Below are 16,679 nucleotides of genomic sequence, written 5' to 3' on the forward strand. Positions count from 1 at the left end.
CAATATTTTATAATAGTGAATAATCTTTCAAATTTTTAACTGAATTTCATTTTAATTTATTTAAGAGATTTAAAATATAAGTATAAGCATATAATATATAATATAATCATTTCTGATTTAAGAACCTTTTAAAATAATGTCGGTTTACTTTTGATTTTTTTAGTTTCTAGTTCGGTGGGCTAATTAGAATTTTTTTAGCATTTGAATCTGGCGATTTATATAATAAGATAAGAGAGTGTAAGTAAAGGGCCTTATCAAACAGCAACAACGACATTTGCTGTCTTAAAAAATGTGTAAAATTGGAAAGTTTATTAAGAATCATGACAGTATTTCACTCAAAAATCATGATATTGAAAAGGCGACAAAACTTATTTTTATACTTGGTAAATCATAAACTATGATTTGTACTTGGATAATATATATTATACAAAATTAAGCACTAAAAACAGTATAAACATTTTTTTAAGTAAAATGCCGATAGTTATATTAAATTTGGGTGTAAATAGACAATCAGAAAATCTGATCCCATTTAGTCCATATTAAATATTTTAAGGTTCGAATCCATAATTGTGTCCCGAACAGCTGCAAACGCAAACTTAATGTTGTCCGTGTCTACAAAAATAACATTTTTTTAATTTGATTTAAGAATTTCCATCATATTAATAAACTTACCTGTAGCATTAGTAAAATGAGGATAAATTATGGTGTTAGCTTCTAAAGAAAATTGTGCATACTTCTTAAGTATAAAATTTCTGGCTGCTTTGTCATCTTTTTTTGGACCTGTTCAAAAAGGCAAATATATCTAGCTAATACTGTATGCATATGTATAACACTTACCATCGTATTCAGGAAAATAGTCTACCAAATGTGAATTCATAATTTTCTTTTTCAACAAGTCCTTCTTATTCAGGAAGAGAATAATTGACGAATTTTGGAAGAATTGGTTTCTAATTAAAGCACCGAATAAAGCTATAGATTCCTCCATCCGATTCTGTAAATTATATTTTTTAATATACGGATCGAATTTGAATAGTAGGACATACTTCAGTTTGAGACTCAAACAGGACTTGATCGAACTCCGAAAGAGCGGCCAAAAATATAATGGAAGTCACATTCGAAAAGCAATGGATCCATTTTCTTCTTTCGCAGCGCTGACCTGCGACATCCACCATGCTGATTAAGAGTTAATATTTAATATTACTTTTTATTGGGAAACACCCATTAATAAATACCTTATCTTAATACCATTCAATTCGAATGGATACTCTATAATGCCGGTTGTTGGCACTCGAACACGAAGAATATCCTGATCGGAAGCCACGTAATCAGCCTGTTCAAATCTAGCCAAGTCGCTCATGAAGCTAAATTAGATAAAATAAATATTTAAAAAAATAAAATAATTATTTTTTAAGAGTTCATATGAAACTCACTAGCTTGTTGAATCGGTCAACTGATATTCATTACTACGTCTGAAGCACTCCTGGATTCCAGTATCCTGCCAAAGCGTTTTGATGGCACTCAAGTACGGATCCTTTAAATCGGTGACGTCTTCGTAATCAATGCTGCTTACCAGGTTGGCTAGTTGCTGTGAATCAGCTTGTGGTTAGGAGTCTTCAAAATAATACAATGTTCTACTCACCCGATGCTGCTCCTGACCATAGGAAATGTTCAGATCGTCCATTGCCTTGATCATTGACTGCATGGCCATGAATATGTTCTGGAAAACCAATTTGACATACATACGCCTTTCTTCGGGCTTGTATCCATTACCATGGATAAAGCGCATCTGTTTGATAAATGTTGATTTTCCGGAGTCGCTAGCCCCTGTAGATACGGGATAGGAAATATATAGGAAATAGGAAATATATAATGATCCACTTACCCAACAATAATATTTTCCTCTCCCATTTGGCCTTCTTCTTCTCCATTCGCAATTCCTTCTCGATTAATCTATTAACGCTTATTTGCTCTCTCTCTTCCTCCGACAAAGAGTAACCTAACAGCGCGCAACATGTTAAAGTGTCCATTGTAGGGAATAACTACTGTTTGCTTTTGTTAAGTTGTAAAAGATCCAAGAAAAGCTGCAAAGAGACCAAAGTTAGATTTTCGAAGTGGATTCTATTTCGGATTAACCTCTGATTAATAATTTGAATTTGTTATTTGTTTGAATTTAGAACACAAATATAGACATTAAAGAACCCCATTAAAACTTTATATAATGACCTTCTATAAACAAATATAAACATAAAAGCTTATTCAATATAAACATTTGTCACCGACTTTTTATCGTCTTTGAAATATGCAATTTTTCTCAACAAAATATTAAAGTCTTAGTTTTCTGACGTTCAATTTCCATTTCTAACTTTTAAGCACATTTTAGTTTTACGTAGTTTAAGGGAAATTCCAGACGACTTCCAGTTAAAAAGGGAATTTTTATAAAAAAAATTTCACAATCGAGCTGAGTATAAGAAATAAATCATAAACATAAAAAAAAATCAATTTTTATACATGACTAATGTGTTTTCTAGGAAAATTTTCATAAAATTTATTATATATTTCAACGTTCTTATCGAAAAAGGTTTTTTTTAAATATTATCTTACTCTTTTTCTTGCCTAATTTACTTTCTGCACTTTGATTGTGGGTCTTTTTTATCCTTATCGCATTTTCCGAGAATTTCCTAAATAATTGCTTTATAAAATAAAGAATGTCCGCTTGAAGCGGAGATCAACCGAGTACTGACCCGTTACTGCTTTTGTTTTCTATAGTTTTTTAGAATTTCTGTTTTTTAAGAGAGCCAACCTTCTGTTCTCCGAAGTTGTATTGTTCTCCTGATAAAGGCACGAGTTCCACTGTAGAGCAATCTCATCTCCACAGAGAACGTCCCAAGGGAATATTTAATGATTTCAAACAATATAATTGAGTGTCCAGAAAATCATTATCCAACCCCGCATTTATTTCCTAAATGAAATTTTTCGAAATAAAAAAAATTGTATATTCTTGCTTGAATTTAATTTATATATTTATTTACGCTTTTACAAATAACATTTGTTTTATAAATTTGTTAATTCATTTACTTACTAAAAAAGAGGAATTTTTACTTATTTTAACTTTTAGTGTTTAAAAACTGCCGAATGATTCTAAAAGGTGTTAGAAAGATATTGATTTGCTAAGTTTTTTATAGTTATAGCTATAGTTTGATGTCAAGTATTATTTTAATAGCTCTTTAGGAGATTTTATATAAATTACACAATCCCATTCCAATTCTAATTTAGAACAAATTATTTTCCTTAAGGTGGCATTGCAGAATTGTGTCTTTAACAGCCGCAAACACAAATCTTATATTTTCCGTATCTAAACAAAGAAAATAAACAAAAATATTAATTAGTTTTGAGGCAAACATTATTTAAAAGATCATTTTCTAAAACTAGAATTACCTGTGGCACAGGTAAAATGGATATAGATCTTTTTATCGGGATCTGGATTTACAGCCTCAAACATGTGCAGGATAAAATCTTTGGCCGTTTCTGCATCTTGCTGTGGACCTGATGGATTATAAATGTTATATAAGTAAGTAAATGTTATATAATTACTTAGTGTAGAAAGATAACTTTGATTCCAAACACTTACCATTGTATTCCGGAAAATAATCTGCCAAATGCGAATCCATTATTTTCTCCTCAAAAACGTCAATTTTGTTTAGAAAAAGAATAATCGATGCACTTTGAAACCATTCGAATTCCAAAATAGTATGAAATAAAGCTATGGATTCCTTCATGCGATTCTGCAAATAGCATTTAATAAGATATTCGGGTAATACCTAAAGAAACTTTTAGACGTACTTCCTTCTCAGATTCCATCAAGACCTGATCATATTCCGAAAGAGCGGCTAAAAATATAATGGAAGTCACATTCGAAAAGCAATGAATCCACTTTCTTCTCTCGGATCGCTGACCTGCGACGTCCACCATACTGTTTATTAAATAAATTATTAAATATTAAATGTAATACTAGTATAAGTTAAATAGATACCTCATCATAAAGTCATCCAATAGAAATCGATACACGTGAATATTAACTGTCGGCTCTCGAACTCGAAGAATATCCTGCTCAGTGGGCAAATATTTAGCCTGTTCAATTCGAGTCAAGCTACTTAAGAAGCTAAATAGGAGACTTTTAAATACATTTTTTAAAATATTTAATAACTAGTAATAGCTCACTATTTTGCTGAATCGGTTAATTGGTATTCCCTACGACGACTATAACACTCCTGGATTCCAGTATCCTGCCAAAGAGTTTTGATGCCACTCAAGTATGGATCCTTCAAGTCGGTAACTTTATCATAATCAATGCTCATCACCAACTCGGCTAGTTTCTAGGGATCTGCTTGTCTTTAGTGGTTTAAGAAAAAATCCAATGATTCACTTACACCATGATCCTCCTGATCGTAGGAAATGCTCAACGCGTCCATGGCCTTGATCATTGACTGCATGGCCATGAATATGTTCTGGAAAACCATCTTGATGTACCCACGCTTATCCTCGTCCGAGTAGCCACTACCGTGAATAATACGCATCTGCTTGATAAACGTCGACTTTCCTGACTCTCCCGGTCCTGGTGATAAAGGTTTGGATAGTGGATCTTAGACGACCTTCGCCACCTATTTTACTTACCCAAAAGCAAAAGTTTGAGATCTCGTTGTGCCCTTTTTCTCTCCAGGCGCAACTGCCTATCGATTTCCTCATTAGTGCGCCTATTTTCCCTTGCTTCCCTTGACTGGCAGCAGTTCATGCTAACCAAATTTTATTTTAAAAAATAATATATAAAATATAGACACCGTATTTCGACTCTTCAAGGTAACATATTCCAAAATCTTATATTTTTCTAATCAGTATTTTGCCATTTATAAATCAATCATTGTATTTATTTCCACTTTTTCCATATCGCACTCCGAAAACCACAACCAAACTCGTACATGAATTGCCAAGAACTGTGCTGAGTTGATTTTATTTTCAAACTAAACTCAGAGCCTTGAATACAACTATGTTTTTTAAGAGAGTTTTTCAACTTGAGGTACTCACAATTTAAATAATTCTCTTGATAAGGTAGGGAAAGTGCTCCCTTGGAGGCAATGTAGCTGAAAACGTCCCAAGGGAATATCTGGGATTTGGTATCCAATCCACCAAGGTCCATCGAAATAAAAAAATATTTTTGCAAAATTTATGTTCCTTACTTAAAGTTTCTAAACCAAGTGAGAAAGAAAGTTTAGTTTTTAAGCCAAAATAAAAAATGCAATTGAACTTTCTTTTCAATATACTTTTATTTATATTATATTGGTTTTTTCATTAATATTAAGGTGTACATAGATACTTTTAATTATCTAAAAAATTTGTTTAGTTACAATTGCCACGCATACAATCTCCGTCTTCAATATGATTTGTATGACAAATGTATAGACACCCAGGAAAACCCCGTCCGTCCAATATCAATCAATTCAAATGCTACAGTTTATCAATAGTCGGCCCATGGACATGTTGGACTTGTCTCCGGTTTTTCTTTTTTTGTGTTTTTCATTTTATGGTTTTTCTTTTTTGGGGAGTGGGTTTTGGGTCTGTGTGTGGTTTTTGCCTTAATCCTAGGCTAAGCAGTTCCATTGGATGTTTCATTTAGCTTCTTCTGATTTACACGTATGTATATGCTTAGATGTGCAATGGAGAAACACGACTCGTACGAATATTTCTCCCTAATATCGCCCAATCGATCGATCGATCGATCGATCAAATGCCACATGCCGAACTCACAACTAATATTTCTTACTGCTTATCCCGATGCTGAGTTTATATTATATTATTTTTTTTTTAACCGAAACATTCGGCTAGACATTCTTTTTATCAAGAATGTAGTTTTTAATTTCCTTTTTTCATTTTTGTCAACGTCAAGGGGGTGATTTGAATTTTTTGGGATTTGTGGTTTTTTTTTTGTAATAGTTTTTTGCTTTTCAAGCTTTCTTATGTGGAATGTGGTCATTCTTTCATTTACATACATAGTTAAAGTAAAAACTAGCCACCGAATGCCACGCCTAAATATGGTTTTCATCAATCTGAAAATTGGTGGCCCTAAGGATCATATTCATCATCCTATATACCATCCATCCGCTCTACATTTACACAAATACATAAATTTTTCCCATTTAAATTGTTGTCCCCTTTGCTTGCAGTTCTGGTTGAGTTTTTGTTGCTTAGAAAATTTCTTTTGTTTTTTTTGGTTTTTGTTTTTTTTAATCTTAATTCCTTACAATATTTTGAAATTCCTTTAGCAATCATCGGATTTGTGTATTATGTACTTGGTTTCTCTATATTTTGGTTTTTTTGTTTTTTGTTTTTTTGGAAATACATATCTAGTAGATTCTTCTGTATTATTTTTTATCATGTAATTTTAGTTATTAATCGTAACAATTGTAAGTGTAATCAAAATTATAAATTGTATATAAAAATACAAAATACATACATTAATGATTTATATCAAATTCTCATTTTTATTATTATAGTTCCTTATTGAGTTTAATGTATAGTTACATACATATATGCTCGATTATGTTGTATATATAACTCGGGAGGTTTTTCAAATCTTCAAATAACCCCGCTCGATTTATTTTCCAAATATTTACATTACAACTGTCTGACTATCGGTGCGTATATATCATAAAAATAAGGAACCAATCTTTCAACCCAAAACACAACAATCTGGCAAATACACACATGCTGATAATTTAAATGTTTTTTTTTGGGAGGGTTTTCTAACAGACTTCCATAGGGGTGCCTACTGTAGCCTGTCCTATATATTTGATGTGATTAATGATAGGTGGAAAGGCACAAAATGCTAAGAAATAAAACTGAAATTCAATTTAAATTAAAAAGTGCTGCAAAAAAGGGAAATTCTATCATTGAAACCGCCGAAAAATGTTTGTATTTTTAAGATGGAAGAAGATTTAGAAGAAACCAAACGGGAAAATATGAACAAACTAAAGGGGAGACTTTGTCTGCTCGCTGCTGATGCAATTCATTGGACGGAAAACTATATATATGTCAGTGTGTGAATGTCTATAATAATGCGTAATGGATATACGAAATCGGAGCTACCAACAAAATTGGATGCCAAGCCAAAGGGGCTGTGAATTTGATATTCGCATCAAGAACCTAAACCATATCTCTTTATCCATTCCAATGGGGTCTCTCTCATCTAGGCTCTGCTAAACTGCAACTTTTAAAATACACATTGACTTATTGAAGCTTTTTAAAAGCTAATCCATTGGTTATAATCATAAAAATGGTTTAATTACTTTATTTTTACTAGATGTGGTTACGAGGATTAAAGCTTTATACAACACACTGTTGAATCGTACTTAAACTAAGATGCATATTGGTTTCATCTTTATTTTTTATTCACTTTTTGGTTATGCGCTTGGTTATAGGATTCTCAATTCTCGAGTTCTCCACTCCCCTGGTGTAGAGCGTCGTCTGCTGCCAAAGTTTCGATTCTTCTTCTGTGGCCCCGACTAAACTAAGAACTTCCAACTGATCGGTTGAGGGAATCTCGGTTGAACGAAAAAAATAAGTGTAATAAATTATGAAAAACATTTTGCTTCATATTTATTTTACATATATGTACGTTTCAATATTTTTTTTTTTTTCATTTTCATTTTTATTTATTTTTTATTCTTTGTTTGTTTCCACATATGCGTAGAGTAGAATTGTTTTTATTTGGATTTTTACATAAATAATTTGTTGATGGGTTTCATTTTTTTTTTTCACTTTTTCTCTATTTATGTGCGTCTCATTTAGTTATCCTTGTATATTAAATTAAACTAAAATTATAAAAACAAAAACAAAACACTGGACCGCACTCTCGCTGACTCTCGATTGGATGTGGAGTGTGGGGCAGCAGCAGAGTGTGTGTCCATTGTTGCATATACATTAAGATCTATAAAATAAGCAAACAACTAACAAAGTTAATGTAAAAAGTACGAAAATCAAGCGCTACTATCATTTGATAACAATGTTTCGACTGAAATTTTGATGGCAACGAAAAAGTACGTGAGAGCAAAAACTTTCCCTTCAGATAAGTTAATAGTTATGTGTCTCGACCAGTGGTATATCGCATTTGATTTGATTTGACCTGATGTCTGATTAAATATCAATAAGTTGCATGGATTCTGCTGTTGTTGCATGGGTGGTTATCGACATTCTCTTTCTTTACAAACACGTTTCTGTTTTACACTATTATTATTATTTCAATGGATGTTCCATGTAAATGGCGTTTCTCTTACAGATTCATTTTCTTAACTCTTCTTTTCTTCTCAATTTTTTAATACGAATCGTAATTTACAATGAATGGGACTCCCGCAAATGCAAATTAATTAAATTTTTTGTGTTTTTGCTTTTTCAATTGTTACATATGCGTTTATGAATTATTTTTTATATTATCTGTTTGCATGTGTATAGTTAAATATGCCGGTAAACAATAGTATCAATATTTACGGTTTAGCTTAATAAAAAATACAGTATTATCTGTGATTTCGTTTTCATTCATTTTATATCGGCTTTCTGCTTTCTGTTTTCTGTTTTCTGTTTATTGTTATTATTTTTACACGCCTTATATGCCCTGAAATTCTAATAAGAAACTTCTAGCATATATAATTCTTTGAATATATATATTCCGGGGGATTCTTTACGCAAAATTTTGTTTTCTTTGTTTTTTTATTCTGTAGTTATGTTTAGTAAAATGTTGCTTTATTATGCTTCAGTACGACAAAATTGTTTCAGTTTGTTGTTTCTTATCAAGCTTTTGATTAAATTTACGTTTCATATTTTTTGTTTCGGTTTTTGTTTATTACAAAAGTTACTATAGTAATAAATTTATTCAATTATTACAGGATGACAACAGTTAGCCAAGGACGTGTGTATATTTTGTATACAATTTTCAAGGAAATTCATAGTTTATCGGTTTTATGTCCGAAAAACTAACGATTTTTATTCGACTCTAATCAGAAACTCAGTTCATTTTGCCTGCCAATCAATGCTGGTTACTGTCTTTTTGACTTTCAGGCAGAGTTTTCCCAGACGAAACAACAGTTTTCAAATCACACAAAATCGTTTTCCGTTAACCAAAAAACCTTGTCCGACACTTAAAAAAATGACTATAAATATTCCAATAATATAAATTATTATTTGCCTACGAATTCCATATATATATATATATATATTCGTAGTGTAAAGCGAGAAAAATTGTCCTGATTACTTGCTGCCATCCTGTGTATCAGATGTTGTTTGTGTTATTTTTCTCACGAAATTAAAATGTATACATAATTTTCATCATTTGTTGGTTTGATGCTGGTTTACCATCTCAGTTTAGTATTTCTATTTATGCTACAATTTTTTTTTGTTTTCGGTTCCTGATGTTACAAACGTAAGAAACTTTCTCGGGGGTCTAATTAATGCCTAAATTTTCGGCCACATTCGCTCGCTTATCAATTCTTCTTTTATATTTAGTAAATATGCGAAAAAGGAATTATATGAATGTGTATGTGTGTGTTTGTATAAAAATCACAAAAATAGTTTTTCGATCCAAATCCAGTTTAGACCAAATTATATTCCTTAAGGTTCGATTGCAGAATTGTGTCCTTAACAGCTGCAAACACAAACCTTATATTTTCCGTATCTAAACAAAGAGAAAGAATAACAAATTAGTTGGTTTTATTAAGTAGTTCTTAGAAAGTCAAAGGCACACTCATTCCATTCAAGGTATTTAACAGACTATATTGAAATTTTTATTGGAGGATCTTTGAAAAACAAATCATATACATTATAAATCAATTATTCATTTGCATTGCCATTTTTTCCCGGTAAATCCATGTTGCCAGCCGTAAATTAGCCCAAATTGAACTCCTTAAGTGCATTTTGCATAATTGTATCTTTGACAGCGCAGAACACAAGTTTGATGTTTTCGGTATCTGTTCACCCAAGAGACCATCATTTCATTAGAAATCAATATTCATTGTTATTAACAATTTGACTAGCGATACTCTATGCTAAAACAGCGGCAAAAGCAAATGCAAATGATGTACAGACCAAAGTTTTACCTCTTTGCCAGTTTTCTCTTTTTAGGCTGAAAATTAGAATCACACACAGGCACACCCAATTTCTGAGGAAAACCCACACCAAAACGCAGACTTACCTGTAGCACAGGTGAAATGAGAATAGATAATTTTTTCGGAATCTGGATTTAAATCTACAAACATTCGCAGTATGAATTCTCGGGCCGCTATTGCATCTCGCTGTGGACCTGTCACGATTAAGAAGGCAAATCAAAATGTTACATCTAGCAAGGTACTACATGATTTTTTTTAGCATATAAACTACAAATGATGTTTGGCATTTTTAAGGCAAATACATAGTCGTTAAGAGTATAAAAAGGTGAAAGTCCACCTGTGGCCGTTGTGAAATGCGAATAACATTGACGCTCGGGATCTGGATTGCAGGCCAAGTATTTTTTCAAAACAAACTGTTTGGCCGCAGCGTGATCCTGCTTTGGACCTGGTTTTCATTGCCGCATAAAATCGTACATAATTATGGCCACTTAAATCCATAATTAAGACACTTACCATCGTATTCAGGAAAATAGTCTACCAAATGCGAATACATTATCTTCTCCTCCAACAAGTCCTTCTTATTCAGGAAAAGAATAACTGACGAATTTTGGAACCATGGGTATGTAATTATAGTACGAAATAAAGCTTTAGATTCCTCCATTCGATTCTGTTGGGAATACATGTCATTATATATATGGAATCAATTATATATAGAACTTAAAGACTTACCTCATTATCAGATTCAAACAAGATTTGATCGTATTCCGATAGCGCTACCAAAAATATAATTGATGTCACATTCTCAAAACAATGAATCCACTTTCTTCTCTCGGATCGCTGACCGCCGACGTCCACCATCCTGTTTGTTAGGGAAAATTGTATTGTTAATATCGAATTTAAGCAAATATTTATAACATTACAAAGCATAACATAAAAGCATTTAATACCAAAAGCGCAAGCCACAAATTATATTAGTAACTAAAACATATACACAAAGTCTTTTACTAGCTATATAGTAACCATTTACATTTCTAGCCTCGTCAGTAGTTTATCGCTTTAAATCAGTTTATATTTCGAATAGATACCTAAACACAATGCCATCCAAATCGAATGGATACTCAAGAATGCCAGTGGTTGGCACACGAGCACGCAGAATGTCCTGCTCGGTTGGCAAGTAATCAGCCTGTTCGATTCGAGCTATGTCGCTCAAGTAGCTAAATTAGATTAATAAATACATTTTTAAGCCAAGAACGAAAACCATAACCAAGTCTAGAATAGTTTTACAATCCGTCTCAGTCCACTAACTCTGCAAAAGGCCCTAATCGAATGCTTCGACAGACATGCGCTAAAGGAATTCTTAAGATTTTTGTTAACAAAAAGAATAAAATGGAACCATAACCATAAGGAGAAATCAGACACATGCAATTGGTGTAATATGAAAATGTTGAAATGTATGTACCTAAATCTGATTTCTTCTAAATCAAAGGGATACTCAATTATCCCTGTTGTCGGCACACGAACTCTTAAAATGTCTTGCTCAGTGGGTAAATATGCAGGTTGAGCCACACGATCGAGATCCTTCAGATAACTATACATAAACAAGATAATGGATTTAGTTTGTACAGTCAGTTTTTCAGTCTCAATCGTTAGTTTTTCAGTAGTTTTCTTATTTTTGGATAGGTTTGATATCCCTTCCAATTGCTTGACAACGGGTAACTCACTATTTGGCTGAATCAGTCAGCTGATATTCCCTACGACGATCGTAGCACTCCTGGATGCCAGCATCGTCCCAAAGCGTTTTGATGGCATTCAAGTATGGATCCTCGAACGTGGTAACGGTCTCGTAATCGATGCTCATCACCAAATCGGCCAGTTCCTATACAATATAATATATATATATATATTAATATTGAGCTTATAAGTTTTAAGATAAGCTATACTTACGCTATGCTCTCCCTGACCATAGGAAATCTTCAGCATGTCCATGGCCTTGATCATTGACTGCATGGCCATGAATATGTTCTGGAAAACCAGCTTGATGTACCCACGCTTGTCCTCGTCCGAGTAGCCACTGCCGTGGATAATACGCATCTGTTTGATGAATGTTGACTTGCCGGACTCGCCCGTGCCTGAGGGATATAGGTTTGGAAAATATATAGCCATAAATGCCGGCCAATGCAATGGAATGTAATTAGCAAAGGCGGCGCTGCCTTCAATTGCATTAAGCCAAGCTAATTGCAATCAAAATGTGGCCATGTGTTCCATGTTCCACCTTTCACATCCACTTACCCAGTAGCAACAGTTTAAGCTCGCGGCGCGCATCTCGCTTGTCTCGACGCAACTGCTTCTCGATTTCCTGATTGATGCGCTTTTGTTCCTTGGCCTCCTCCGATAAACAGCACTCCATGCTAACTAGATTTATGGACGCTTTCGCGTGCTGCTGCCACTACGCTCGACAGGCCGTACCGTATAGAAAATGTATGCTGTTTTGTTTTGGATGGTGGGATGGTCTCCTGGACACTCCCTTCCACTGGACCCGCTGTCACCTATCTAATTGGTTATGTGACTGCCGCTGAATTCAACGTATCCTAGCTGCCTGCTGCTCATCCAAGGGAATTGCTTTTTGTACCCGAGTTCCAAGTTACAGATTCTGTTTCAGTTTCAGTTGCAGTTTCGTTTGATGCATTTGTACTTCGGCGTTGCTCCCTCTGCAGATTTTTTATCCTCCTTCCGCTTACGATCCAGGCTCTCTTTGGCTATTGCTATTTCTAATTACGGCTCTACGCTAAGTCCTTGACCAGATTACGGTGATTTGGAGGCTGAGAGTGATGGTTACAAATGAACGAAGACCACATTGAACGATCCAAGAACATCTGCAACAAAGGAGACGAAGCTTTGATTTAGTACTTGGCGGCTTACATAACCAAAATTTAGGATCTATGGAACTATGCCTCTTACAGACCACCAGAGTTGTTAGCTCAACGAGAGTTCGCCACGTTGTGTCCCGTGCTGGCAATTAACATTTCATATTTGCTAGCCCGCCCTACAAGCTGGCGACGTCGATGACGACGTCGGATATGGATGGCCCATGGCTACCTCTGGCTTTCCTCTGACCATGGCATTGGCTTTGGTCATGTTCTGGGTCTGTCTGTTCTCTCTCTCTGCGCAGACCTGAGGGATCGCCTTCCACCAAGTGCCAATAGATTGAGGAAGCGTTCGCCCAATGCCCCCCGATTCATTGCCAGGTTCATTGCAAGAAAGCTGATTTTGGTAAATATATGGCTTCACTGGCCACAGGTTTGCGAGAGTGTTCCCTAGGTGAGTGGACCAAGCTTGGTTTGAAATTTAGGTGACCAGGGAATATCAATAATTGTCCAATTCTTAAATCCTATATCGCAAAGATTTTGATAATATAAATAGCCCAAGAAATGGAAATCTTTCATCCAAATTTCCACAGATTTCGGTCCACCCAAAGTCGTCGTTCATTCATGGGTTCAGCGTAGGGCAAGCCTATAGAATATAGCCTATAACCTGCAGTCCGTAGGCACTGGTGCTATTTCCTCTCTTTTCCCGCCCTCGTTTTATATATATCGAGTGATTGCTAATCCAATTTCGCTGGCGAATACATTGACACGGGTCGAGGTAAGGTTTTCAGCATGGACACTACCAAAATATCAATAGAAAATATCTACCAATATTTTTTGAAAAAATGTCTAGGAAGGAGAAATGGAGAGGGTAGGAGGCGTGAGGTGAATATGAAGATCTAAGTAAAGTCCATGGCTAGTCGTTAAGATTCAGGATTAGTGAGTGGACTGCAGTTGGAAAACATTTCTCGATGAGCAAAGCCACGAAATCTAATTAGCAGTAGCCGTAGCAAAATTCAGGGGCAGGGGCACGCAATTGGCGCAGTGAAGCGTATTTTAACAATAGTTTGCCAGATATATCATGCCACCAAATCGGGAGGGAGAGTTACCTACCGGGAACTGGTCTTATCTGCCTTACACATGTATATGCTTATGATAAACCAGTCAGAGAGATAACGTTTGACTTGTCTTCTTAATCTTTAGACGACTACTGTGTTCTTATGAAGTGCCCTCTGTTCCTCTATTGCATTTTCTAAAATATGCAATTATAGATCGGAAATGCCAGCATGTTACTCACTGCCTCTTATCAAAGCCTTTCTTTACTTGCAACTGGAGTTGTTATAAGCTAGTATTGAATTTATTATAAACGATTTTCAGAGCAATATATATTTATCAGATTATTTTATAAAAAGTGACCACATTTTATATTTTATTGTACTAAAAGCATGTTTATGACAAAACTAATAAAATTCATTTCAGTGTGCCAGAATGATATATATAAATGATATATATAGGTTTTAGGTTGTACTTAAATGATTTTAAAGTTTTTTAGGCTTTTGATATATAAGATATTGCATATTCTTATACAAGAAATAGTTAAATTTACTTATTGACTCCCCAAATATTATTGCCTGGCAACAAGTGGTCAAGTTAGAAATAAACCAACTTAACTTAGTCTTACTTACTTAGTAAATTTACGGAGACACGGGACTAAATTTTGTTCAGACGAGATTCTCCAAAATGATGTTCCGGTTTTTTAGTCCTCTCGTTTGGTTTTTGCTAGCACTATTTTATACAAAAAATATGTAGTTTCGATTTCATACGCCGACTTGAAGTTCTTTCGCGTTTATAATCGTGTGTTTTATTTGGTTCCCTGCCGATTTTCGGTCTGTTTTTTTTTTTTTTAATTTCTTTAATTTAATCACGCGATTTTTGTGTTGTTTTTTTATGCGGTTTGTTGGTTTTACGTTAATATTTAGTTAGCTTAAACTAATTTCAAAAGCATTTCGTTTTTAGTTGGTTTGCGGTTTGGAAAACATTTGTTTTTTAAGGAACGTGTGTAGTTGGTTAATTTATTTTTACTGGTGCTTTGTAATATAAAAGTTACGTTTACGTCTGTTCGGCTTTCTTTTTTTCTTCTTGTTAATGTAAATATGATACTATTTATATATATAGATATATTTTTATTTTTTCTTCGGATTTTCCGTGTGTATGAGGACTGTTGTTGTTTGTCGTTTCTTCTTGTTGTTGTTGTGGTTGTTGTTTTTAAACACCAGTCTGTAAATGCAACGAAGTTTCAACAAATATTCATTGTAGTGTAATTGAAACGGAAAAGTATGTACGACGACGACGACGACGACGAAACGGTCATCAAATTGATTTCACACGAAACACTTAGTGGCTCCTTTTGTATTTAATTTTCTGCATACTTTATGCTTCTTGTATTTGTTTATTTTTCTGTATGCAGTGGAACTGCAAGTAAAATAAGAGAGACAGACAGATAAAGAGAAGAACGAGGAGGTGGGTGGGTGTTGGGTGGCATGGGTGGAAAACTAGGAATATGCATTCCGGAAAATCATCATCATACTGGCTAAGGTAAACACACACAACCCCTACCCACTTTTTTTCTTTCTTTTTTTTTGTTAGCCCACCCGCCGAAAACCCCAAAACTATAGACTTTTCACCAGTAATTCCTTAGACCTTAAACGAATACTAGCTTAAATCACCATTTTGTAGTGAAAACATTTTTAAATTAAACAACAAACTAACTTTTTGTACAATTCTTAACTTTTTTCCTATTCGTAGTGTTTTCCTCTGGCAAGCAGTGCGAAATGATATGCACTGCTTTACGAACGAATACACACAAATATAAGCGAGGGCGTTAACGAAACGAAAAAATTTTGATAGCAATGCGTTTCGAAGATTTCGCGATTCGATTTGCCGATTGTTTAACAATTATGCTGGACCTTGCTTAATAACCAGGCACTATTTGGCGAAAAAACGCACTTTACACTGGCTTTTCGGTGGAACGTTTTTCGGTGCTGGTCGAAAATTTTTTTTGTCGAGGGGGGGACTTTTTTTACGGGGCTAACAGGGGTTGGCGGTGGGCGAAAGCTGGCCAAAGGCGTTGTCCGTTTAACGGGGATTTCGCTCGAAACTCACAACATATTCGATTTGGCATCGCTCGCTACTCACAACATATTTAATTTTGCATTTTTCGCTAACGTTGACGCACGGACCGTAGTTTTTGAGGACAGTGTGACCGCACGGGGAACGACGGTTTAACAGCGTTGCCAATTTCACACCTATAATGGCGTTGCCTGCTTTTCGAAAAACACGTTCGCACAAATTACAAATATCGATAGCAAGAATGAATCGATAGTCGTTTTTTCAAATTATTCATGTTTTTATTCTTTTTATGAAAAAAATTGCATTGACAGATCTTTATGCATTTCTATATGCTTTTTTATTTACGAAATTTCCTTCTGCGCAGAGGATTATAAAAAAACCCACCTGAAACGATGGACATGTAGTTGTGCACCACTTTCAAGCAGTTCACAGTTTCGGTTTTAGTATTTTTTAAATACTGTATATTTTGTGATAAGAGCAGGTGGGGCGGTTATTTTTATTTTTGATTAACCATGTTAATATTAGGCTTAGATTAATTATA

General features: G+C 34.4%; 3 protein-coding genes across 9 annotated transcripts; all 3 read right to left on the reverse strand.

The window, feature by feature from the left end:
- Nucleotides 1–280: 280 nt before the first annotated feature.
- On the reverse strand, nucleotides 281–2,749 carry LOC108112179 (G protein alpha q subunit-like). The gene is made up of 9 exons (XM_017221987.1): nucleotides 2,602–2,749; nucleotides 1,883–2,081; nucleotides 1,640–1,824; nucleotides 1,431–1,585; nucleotides 1,233–1,361; nucleotides 1,044–1,173; nucleotides 838–991; nucleotides 673–780; nucleotides 281–612 (listed from the first exon to the last, which is right to left on the reverse strand). The coding sequence occupies exons 2-9, from the start codon at nucleotides 2,025–2,027 to the stop codon at nucleotides 530–532; spliced, it is 1,089 nt and encodes a 362-aa protein (XP_017077476.1). The 5' UTR covers nucleotides 2,028–2,081; nucleotides 2,602–2,749; the 3' UTR covers nucleotides 281–529.
- A 164-nt stretch (nucleotides 2,750–2,913) lies between these two features.
- Nucleotides 2,914–7,699, reverse strand: LOC108112550 (G protein alpha q subunit-like). Its single transcript, XM_017222486.2, has 8 exons — nucleotides 4,672–7,699; nucleotides 4,428–4,612; nucleotides 4,219–4,373; nucleotides 4,031–4,159; nucleotides 3,841–3,970; nucleotides 3,629–3,782; nucleotides 3,436–3,543; nucleotides 2,914–3,352 (listed from the first exon to the last, which is right to left on the reverse strand). The coding sequence occupies exons 1-8, from the start codon at nucleotides 4,787–4,789 to the stop codon at nucleotides 3,270–3,272; spliced, it is 1,062 nt and encodes a 353-aa protein (XP_017077975.1). The 5' UTR covers nucleotides 4,790–7,699; the 3' UTR covers nucleotides 2,914–3,269.
- A 514-nt stretch (nucleotides 7,700–8,213) lies between these two features.
- On the reverse strand, nucleotides 8,214–16,296 carry LOC108112553 (G protein alpha q subunit). Of its 7 annotated transcripts, XM_041819643.1 has the most exons (11): nucleotides 16,172–16,296; nucleotides 14,695–15,481; nucleotides 12,435–13,018; nucleotides 12,090–12,274; nucleotides 11,867–12,021; nucleotides 11,605–11,733; nucleotides 11,231–11,359; nucleotides 10,875–11,004; nucleotides 10,659–10,812; nucleotides 10,232–10,339; nucleotides 9,802–10,007 (listed from the first exon to the last, which is right to left on the reverse strand). In XM_041819643.1, the coding sequence occupies exons 3-11, from the start codon at nucleotides 12,550–12,552 to the stop codon at nucleotides 9,925–9,927; spliced, it is 1,191 nt and encodes a 396-aa protein (XP_041675577.1). In that variant the 5' UTR covers nucleotides 12,553–13,018; nucleotides 14,695–15,481; nucleotides 16,172–16,296; the 3' UTR covers nucleotides 9,802–9,924. The 7 variants fall into 7 exon arrangements, with proteins under 7 accessions (XP_017077983.1, XP_017077982.1, XP_017077986.1 ...); XM_017222494.2 differs by lacking the exons at nucleotides 9,802–10,007; nucleotides 11,605–11,733 and adding an exon at nucleotides 8,214–9,715 and having other exon boundaries at nucleotides 16,172–16,295; XM_017222493.2 differs by lacking the exons at nucleotides 9,802–10,007; nucleotides 11,231–11,359 and adding an exon at nucleotides 8,214–9,715 and having other exon boundaries at nucleotides 16,172–16,294.
- Nucleotides 16,297–16,679: the final 383 nt, after the last annotated feature.

Source organism: Drosophila eugracilis, unplaced genomic scaffold (assembly GCF_018153835.1).
Source record: "Drosophila eugracilis isolate 14026-0451.02 unplaced genomic scaffold, ASM1815383v1 contig_90, whole genome shotgun sequence".
Lineage (NCBI taxonomy): Eukaryota > Metazoa > Arthropoda > Insecta > Diptera > Drosophilidae > Drosophila > Drosophila eugracilis.